This window comes from Cottoperca gobio, chromosome 12 (assembly GCF_900634415.1).
Source record: "Cottoperca gobio chromosome 12, fCotGob3.1, whole genome shotgun sequence".
NCBI lineage: Eukaryota > Metazoa > Chordata > Actinopteri > Perciformes > Bovichtidae > Cottoperca > Cottoperca gobio.
In genome coordinates, this window is record NC_041366.1 from 16,908,818 (window position 1) to 16,918,131 (window position 9,314).

The window sequence follows — 9,314 nt, forward strand, 5'->3', positions numbered from 1 at the left end:
ATGTGTGCATACCATTGTAGTGACTTCTCTTTGGCAGGAGGCAGAACATTCCAGGGAAATGGCTGACCCTGAATAACACACACAGACGCAGGATGAGTGAGTGAGTGAGTGAGTGAGTGAGGTCCTCCACCCTTTCATTGCTCAAGTCACTGTTTCCACATGACATTCTATGTGGGAAAACACAGGCACACGTATTACACACAGCTGGGATAACAGCATGACTATCATCACAAGAGCACATGACAGCGTTCGGCCCTCAGCTACTCTACATGTCTCTAAACCACGCTAATCCTACTTTCCACCCTGCAGTCATTCACTCAAGTATAGAGCTGCAATTTATGATTGTTTTTTTTATTATTAAATACACTTTAAATCTATAAAATGTCAGAAAATTGTTACAATTTCTTAAATCCCAAGTCTTCAAATAGCTTGTTTGGTACAAAACCCCATTTGTGTGAATTTAATGTCTATGAAATGATTGAAACGATGAATTGATTATCAAAGTAAGTTGCCCGTTACTTTTCTGTGGAGAGTACACAAATAATCGCCTGGCTCAACTCAAGTACTAAAGTACAAATGTATTAGTATTTCCTTTTCAAGCTTCTACTCCTCTACAGTTCAGAGGAAAACATTGTACGTCAGCTATAGTTACTTTACAGATTCTCATTTGAAATACAACATATAAGTTTAATTTATTACATATAATACATTTAACTAACCAACAGTATGCATACTAATACTGTAAAGTAAAATCAGCTCATGAAACAGCTGCTTACACATCAGTGCATCAGTAAAATAAAATAAGATTTTTCTACTTTTAATACTTTAGGTAATAATATTACTCATGTAGATTCTATTATTTAGTATTTTGAAAGCATGACTTACTATTTTAGTGTCACAGTGTGGTGTTGCTATTACTTGAGTAAATGAATACTTCCTTCCACCGCTGCTGAATCAGATGATTCCTTTTCTCCTGATGTCTTTCTCTCTTTATCCAGCTTGGCCATCTGTGTGACCCTCCATTTGTGCCTCTGATGGTGCAGTGGAGTATTTTTACTAGTTATACGCAATTAGCATGAACTCCAAATCGTCCTTCTGACCTCTGATTTTCATCTTTTTGCATGTTACTCCTACGACCATCTGGTGCCACAGAGACTCAGCTTTCACTTCTATTCTGATCTCCACAGAAATTATACAGCCGTGTGAATGAAATGTTGGAGTCTCCTCGGCTGAAACTTCATGTAGGTGCATTGATCCAAACATCTGGAGCAGCTGGAGCAGAGCTGTGCTACCCTGCTGGTACTGTAAATCCCTGGATAGGCTGCAGCAAGCATTGATGGGAAGTAACTGAGTACATTTACACACACACACACACACACACATATAGTACTTTTTACTGAACAATATTTATTTAAAAGTTATTGTTACTTTTCAGATTAAGTTTTTACATTAAAAACATGATTGTTACCTCTTTAAAAAACGGTATTTGGATCCTTTACTCAGGTAAAAGTAGCATTGCTTCAACACAATAATACTCCATTACAAGTACATCTCTTTTAAAAGTATTATCATCCAAAAGAACTTAAAGTATTTAAGTAAAAGTACTCATTACGCAAGCAGACTCACCTCTGTCAGTCTAGAATTGTTATGTAATAATACATTACTTGATTATTATTTATTTAAATGTTGTAGCTGGTAACATGGAGGAAATGAGAACTATATTACACACTGTTAATCTGTTTCAATATATTGCATTTTATAAGCTGATCATATGTTTTGTATGTAAAAGATTAATCAGTATACATAACCAGTTTATTTTCTTTAATAAATGCATTTATCAGTAATCTAAATGCATATCAATGTTATTATTATTATTATTATAATAATATATATAATAATAATAATAATAATAATATTATTATCTTGTCTAATTATCCTATTAAAATGAGAAGAATAACACAATACTTTTTGTGTGGTTTTGAGAAAACACAGTTGCAAACTGATAACAGATGGCGTACTGCTGCCACCTTGTGTTAAAACATCTCCACTCAATGCAGTGTTGCTGGTACATACTGTAGTATTAAACAAACTTCAGTATGCATATGGACCCTGAACACAACATTAACAATAGATCCACTGTCTCGATCCTCCTAAATTAATCTTAATAAAGGTATAGTTAAAAAGACCTGAGGCCATTTACACATGTTAAAGTGCGTGTGTGTCAGTGGCCAGTATCAAAAGTATCAAAAGAAAGTATTCCTCATGCTGAATGGCCCATTTAGAGTGTTATTTTATTTATTATATAACCTACTGGATTGTTGCTACTCATGCACACAAATATAGTAAAGGTGGAGCCATTAAAAAACATATTTTCTCTCTGAGATGTATTGCAGTAGAAGTATAAACTAGCATTAAACTACTCAAACTAACATACAGTACTTCAGAAACAGGAGGCTACTTCGGTGTCATAAACTAATTGACTTGATATCAAATATATTGGATGTTTGTTTTATTAAATCTGGTGTAAATGAATCCATATGTTCGCTTTATGATGATGTTGTTTTGATGTTTTTCAAGGTTTGAAATGAGAATATTGAATGAATGGAAAGTGCTTAAACGTATCCAACATTTATTAAAACTACTTTAAACTACTTTCATACTAATTGTAACTGTTAAATATTAATAAAGCAGAATTAATGCGCTAACTACACCGTTTCCAATATGTTTTATTCAAACATTTCGTAGAGACTTCGTGTATAATGAAAGTATAAAACGCAGTTTCACTGCAGCAGAAACTGCGCACGTTCAGTTTACTTTCGTTTTCGCCTCAAAGTGAAAGTAAACTTTGGTTCGTGTGTTTAATCTTAACTGCGTGTTCGTCGATGAAAGCTGTAGTTTAAACTAAGTACGTGAAATCTGAACACATTTGGCGGAAGGTGAGTATTTCGTACAGCTGTGTTTTTATTCATGTCATGTTTCTCATGAGTCACGCGGAGGATTTCAGGGCGAAGCTATAAGGTCACAATCGCGTGCGCACTAGATTTGAGGTGGTTCATTATTTGTCTTTCTGCTTTTAAATAGTACAAATTGACAGACAAACAACCAGTGGAGGAGAAAGTATTTATTTATTTAAGTGAAAGTAGTAATGCTACATTGTGAACATCGTAAAAGTACAAACGGACTATCAGGTAAATGTCAATTATTATATTACTGGACCATTAATGTCGATGCATTAACATGTACTTAGACGTTATAGCTGGTTGTTGGTGGTCAAATCTACAACACAGCATCATGTTTTATACTGATCACATGTTTTGTTTGTAGAAAACTAATCTGAAAATTAATTAGTAACTAAAACCTCTAAATGTGGGGGAGTAAAAAGTAAAATATTTCCCTGAAATGTAGTGAAGTAGACGTATAAAGTTGCATAAAATGGAAATATTCAAGTAAAGTACCTCAACATTTTACTTAAGTACAGTATTTGAGTAAATGCGCTTAGTTACTTCCCACTACTGCGTTTCAATTCCTGCATTCAAAATACTAACAGAGTAAAATCAGTAAAAAAAAATTTGTCAGTCATGGGGTCAAAATAAAAGCTCACAATGACTTCCTCACTTCCCTTTCACTCACTTTCACGTTTTGTCTCTAACCTCCAGAGATGGCCAAGGGCACGAGCAGAAACGAGTCCCATGATATGAAAGAATTGCTTCAGCCTGAAATATTGCACACGGGCAAAGAAAGCTCAGGTGAGGCCAGCTGCCACTCCGCCTCCGCCTCCTCCTCCTCCGCCTCTGCCTCCGCCTCCTCTTCCTCTCCCCCCTCCAGCCCCTGGGATGCATGTAGTAGGCAGGTGGAGAGGGGTGAAGCAGTGAAGACGCAGAGGGAGGAAGCAGTGAAGACGCAGAGGGAGGAAGCAGTGAAGACGCAGAGGGATGAAGCAGTGAAGACGCAGAGGGAGGAAGCAGTGAAGATGCAGAGGGAGGAAGCAGTGAAGACGCAGAGGGAGGAAGCAGTGAAGACGCAGAGGGAGGAAGCAGTGAAGATGCAGAGGGAGGAAGCAGTGAAGACGCAGAGGGAGGACGGCGCTTCATCATGTTCTCAGCTGGACGATCTGAAGCGACTTTCACAGTGTGACAACAAGCTGGGACGTCTAGACTTCAGCAAAACGCACAATGTCCTCGTAGATGTAAGATTTTGTCCTTTCACCCTCCTCACATTTACTCAAATGCAATTTTGAGGCACTTGTACTTTACTAGAGTGTCTCCTTTTTCTGCTACGTGAGACTTCTACTCCAATACAGTGGAAGAAGTACTAAGATCCTGCACTTAAGTTAAACTATGAATACGACAATGTACAGATACTCTATTAAAACAACATGTACTTCAAGTATCAGCAGTAAAAGTACTGATTTTACTGTTGTAGCTGCTCGAGTTGGAGCTATTTTAACCACTTTTATATACAGAGTTAGCTAGTTTAGTCCCGTGGTTTTCAACCTAGGGGTCGGGCCCCTTCAAAGGGTCACCAGACAAACCCGAGGGGTCATGAGGCGACTAATGTGAGAGGAAAGAAGAAGAAACAAAGTTCTGATACACAAATATGTTTTCAGTTTTTGTGCTTTTTCTCCCTTTTCTTGTGTGAAATAATAAATGTTATACTCAGGTGGATGTTTTCAACCGTGGAGTAGGGCTTATTCCTCAGGAGGGGAGAGATGTGTGGCACAGCAACTTTGTGAAAATGCCGTGTTCACAATCGAGTTACATGAACAAGACTGGATATGTAAAGGTGTGTTTGAGGCTATTCACCCGATGTTGATCTGGGTCAATGTTGGTTTTCTAATGAATGCACAAGAAAAATGTGACATCCTCGTGTTCAGGAAGTTACAGATACATTTTCCCACAAGATAATAATGGATTATATCCAAAACAAAAAAGTAAATGTGATGTTATTGAATGAGTATTTCTGTCCACAGCACTCCTCACCGAAGAAGAGGTGGGACGTGATCTCCAAGCGGCTGAGCTCTCTGGCCAAGAAATCGACATTGAGCGTCAATGATTTGGAGGTACGCTGGCACACATCGACAAGTAGCATTTGCACATTCTTACACTAATATTGTCTTAATCGTTACTTTAATGCACATTTTTGCAAATCTTAGTTATTAGTTTGGCACATATTCCTGATACTGTGAACACAGTAAATATACATTTTATATGTATGATTCTTGGCATTTCTTTCCACTCACTGTTAATAGTGAGCGTTATGCACCGAAACACCAAGGCGCATTGCTCGTATATGAAAACCTACTTGGCAATAAACCTAATTCTGATTCTAATCTGTCTGCAATAAACATCAAACTCCGTCTCTCTCGCTAGGAGGCTATCATCAAATACAACCCGAAGTACAAAGATCAGTGGTCCTTTGATGCCCTCTTCACCTTGGTTAAGGTCAGTGTCCACGTGTTTTTGCGTCATTGAATCATCCGTTCTGTGTCAGGATGTCTAAACTTTAATTAAAGGAAATAATCAAATTTCCTTTCCAGGTTGTCCCGAAAGCAGACAATTACTTCCCCGAGCTGTTTCCAAAGATTGCTACGTTGGCCTTGAGGCTGCCTGATCTTGTGAAGAAGGTACTCAACTCACTGGCTCCAGTTCCCACTCACACGGCGGATGACGGTTGACTAAGTGTGTGTCTTGTGTTTTCAGGCCATCCCGCTGCTTCAGAGGGGACACGCTGCAACCATCACTCTGTCACAAGCTCAGATAGCCTGCCTGCTCGCGAACGCATTTTTCTGCACTTTCCCTCACCGCAACGCCTCCAGTCCCAAGGCAGAGTACCACAGCTACCCCTCCATTAACTTCACCAGGTCAGGAAACATCCGCTCCACACTGTCACACATCTGATTGCAACCGCTAAATACTCCATTCTGCTTACTGCCTCTTGACTCTTGATTCTCATTCTGCATGTAGTCTGTTTAGAGGCTGGTCAGACCGCAAGAGAGAGAAGCTGAGGGCCATCATGAATTACTTTCGTGTGGTTACAGGATGAGAGTGAGTTGATGCTAAACTTTCTCTTCATGCTGTTTGCAACATATTTCAGTGAAGATCTGTGACTGTTGTTTTTCAGACTCTGAACCACAAGGACTGGTGACGTTTGAGAGGCGCTGCCTCAAAGACACTCCCAAGTGGAGAAGGTAATAATAATAGTAATATTTTTTCTTAAATTAAAAGATGATCATATAATTGGAGTTATCATAATTCAATACTTTTTATATTTATTCAACTTGGCTCTTACTAAGTGCCTAAAAACCAAACAAACATGGCCGCCTCACATAATCAAAAGACCCTCCTTATGTGTAATTAAACAAAAATGTAATGGGTCTGGTGTTTTACTGTCTAATGTTTCGCATGTTCACCATCTTTATAGCTAATAGCTGAGGCTGATTTGTCAGCTGTCATTCGTTTTGCAGGTATTTGGTCTTAAACCAAAGTATTAGACAAATGTTTGACCTGAAGGTGGCGCTCAATGGAAAGTCACCAAAGTTATTACAATCCATCCGATAGTTGTTGCGATATTTCAGTCTGAATAGAAGTGGTACACCGACTGACCAACAATAATAATAATACATTTTATTTTCGTTTTATTGTGATAGCTGTACCAAGAAGATGCCTAAACTGCACGTCACATCACAAGGCACCATTGAGGATGAAGGTACAGGCATGCTACAGGTAAGAACTGACTCAAAGCAGCTGCAACCCCCAACTCTTTCTGTCCAGAATTCATTTTTCAAAGTTTTTTCTTGTGTGTGTTTTGCGTGGAGGTGGATTTTGCCTGCAGCTCGATAGGTGGAGGTGTTCTGGACTCTGGTCTGGTGCAGGAGGAGATCCTGTTCCTCATACATCCAGAGCTGATCGTGTCCCGCCTCTTCACTGAGAAACTTGACGACAACGAGTGTCTGATCATTACAGGTACAGTAGTCATGAAATGATTGGTCGATTAATGGATTAGTTGTTGTTGATCATTTAGTACACTGTGAAGATTTGCCGCTTTACTCTGTTTTATATGATTGTAAACTGAATAACTTTGGTTTTTGGGCTGTCGGTTGGACAAAACATGACATTTACAATATATTTTTCACTATTTTCAAACATTTTAGAGACTAAAAATGATCAACAGGTATCTGTGTATGAATATGTTCTTTCCCTGAGTACTCATATCACATGAATGAGCCACAGTGTTGCACTGGGGCGACACGCTCCCTCATCACCGTGATCACATACACACCCACTGTAGTTTATTTTGGCTCAATCCCACTTACACCGTCCTGCTGCCCCAAATACTAGTAACCCAAATGTGGATTAATCTCCCTCAAAATGTTCCCCAACTAATGCACTTTTTGAATTGCTTGGTATTTCCAAAATGTTTTGGATTTACAAACCAATTGCTTTATCAGGAAAATAATCTACACACTTTTTTTTATTATAAAAAGAAGAAAAAATCTTTATTAGGAACCAATGGGCTCCACAGACAGGAAGTCAGAAAGTATTGATGGTGGGACGAACACATTGTTAGTTTCGGTTCTCATGGTCATGTCTCCGCTCCTCAGGTATTCAGAAGTTCAGCTGTTACTCTGGTTTCAGTGACAGTTTTGAGTGGACAGGCCATCATGACGACAAGCTCGACAGGTATGAGCACTGTTCTTTATGGCTCTCATATTTGAATGTATTTGGTTTTCTCACATATTCGATCTTTGTAGAGACAAGTGGCATCGGCTGAAGAGGCAGATCGTAGCCATCGATGCTCTGAACTTCAAACACAGAAGTGAGCAGTACAATATGACGAAAGTTACACGTGAACTCAACAAGGTGAGGTTTACCTTTATGTGTCTTGTTTATTTTAATAACATGACCTAATAATCACTTTGATCTGCAATTATTTCTACAGTGTTATTGATATTTTGGCTTTTTGACGGCCATTATTATTTCCTCTTTGTTTGGAAAAGTATGTTCTTTTGGCTATAAATCTAAAGAGTTTATGGTTTTTAAAATACATTTCTCACATATAATTGTATTATTCCGCACAACCAAACATACTGTATCGATAGTAAAGTTCTCTTTGCATTTCATGCTTTTAAGTAACACGCACGATACTTGTTAGGAGATACATTCATTGTTGGTTTTGGTCTTTTCATGGGATTTATTGACAGTCCGAAAAAAACAGCCTTATCCTCTTTTTAGTCCTTTTTTATGTTTCATCTATGGTTATCATATTTACATGATTTTTCTTTTTGTCCTTGAAGGCATACTGTGGATTTAAGGATAATGGGCACAATGGGCCCGACATCGCTACGGGCAAGTGGGGCTGTGGAGCTTTCCATGGAGACCCAGAACTCAAAGGTACTTTGATGACCATCCATCAAACCATTGATGTATCACTGACGAACAAATGGCACACTTACATTTATCTTTTCCTTTACGTTCAGCTGTGATCCAGCTGATGGCAGCAGCGAATGCAAAGAGAGGATTGGTCTTCTTCACCTTTCAGGATGAAAAGCTGAAGCAAGACCTGGAGCAGATGTACCACCTGCTGGTCACAGAAGGAACTACCGTTGGTGAGAGATTACGGGACATGAAACGGTTCAAATGTTGCTTGTTGGTTGAAAAAGTTTCTAATTTTGTTCTCCTTCACAGAGAAACTGTACAGACATCTGGAAGACTACTGTGCCAGCCGTTCTTATGGGGATCTGTTTGAGTTCCTCAGGAACGCCATCAGACCCTCCAGGAGTCAGCTGTGAGGACCGATTCATGTCCACGCCTGCTTTTGCACTCACATCTAATGGGAAGGTTTTGATAACAGAAATTAAGTAGCTGTTTAATTCTTGTTCTCTTGTAACGATTGCTGCTATTCTTTGCACATTTACCTTAATTTGATAGTTGACAGCGTAGCCATAGTCAGGAGATGTTGGGCCAAGAGAGATATGAAGAAGAAGAAATTAATATGTTTTAGTTAAAGGTTGTAGATCTGGTTTAGCACTGCTAGTTGCTCCTAATTCTGAGAGAAGTTAGCGTTAGACCTGCTGCTGCAGGTAATTCACCTTTTTCTTGCTAAAGTGTTTGGAAAACACAATGAATAACATTTATAATCAGATTTAGATGGTGAGTTAATGAAGATCCAATCAGCTCACCAACGAGTCAATCCAATAACATTATTCTTTACAAAACACTGGAGGGGCATCAATTAAAATGATGCCCAAATTAAAATGATAAACAGGTTGATTTATGAGAAAATAAAGATGTCCTTAAGAAGATTATTCAAATATT

The 9,314-nt window shown here is 38.6% G+C and overlaps 1 protein-coding gene across 4 annotated transcripts; it reads left to right on the forward strand.

Annotated features, from left to right (window-relative positions):
• The first annotated feature begins 1,197 nt into the window (after positions 1-1,197).
• pargl (poly (ADP-ribose) glycohydrolase, like) lies at positions 1,198-9,312 on the forward strand. 4 transcript variants are annotated; one of them, XM_029444131.1, is made up of 17 exons: positions 2,806-3,188; positions 3,657-3,862; positions 3,911-4,186; positions 4,660-4,782; positions 4,970-5,059; positions 5,370-5,441; positions 5,537-5,623; positions 5,700-5,860; positions 5,964-6,037; positions 6,121-6,187; positions 6,647-6,722; positions 6,815-6,962; positions 7,601-7,679; positions 7,751-7,859; positions 8,294-8,390; positions 8,477-8,605; positions 8,685-9,312. In XM_029444131.1, exons 1-17 carry the CDS (start codon positions 3,146-3,148, stop codon positions 8,786-8,788), a joined length of 1,941 nt encoding a protein of 646 aa, XP_029299991.1. In that variant the 5' UTR covers positions 2,806-3,145; the 3' UTR covers positions 8,789-9,312. The 4 variants fall into 4 exon arrangements, with proteins under 4 accessions (XP_029299990.1, XP_029299989.1, XP_029299991.1 ...); XM_029444130.1 differs by lacking the exon at positions 2,806-3,188 and adding an exon at positions 1,198-1,339 and having other exon boundaries at positions 3,657-4,186; XM_029444129.1 differs by having other exon boundaries at positions 2,798-2,936; positions 3,657-4,186.
• The last annotated feature ends 2 nt before the right edge of the window (positions 9,313-9,314 follow it).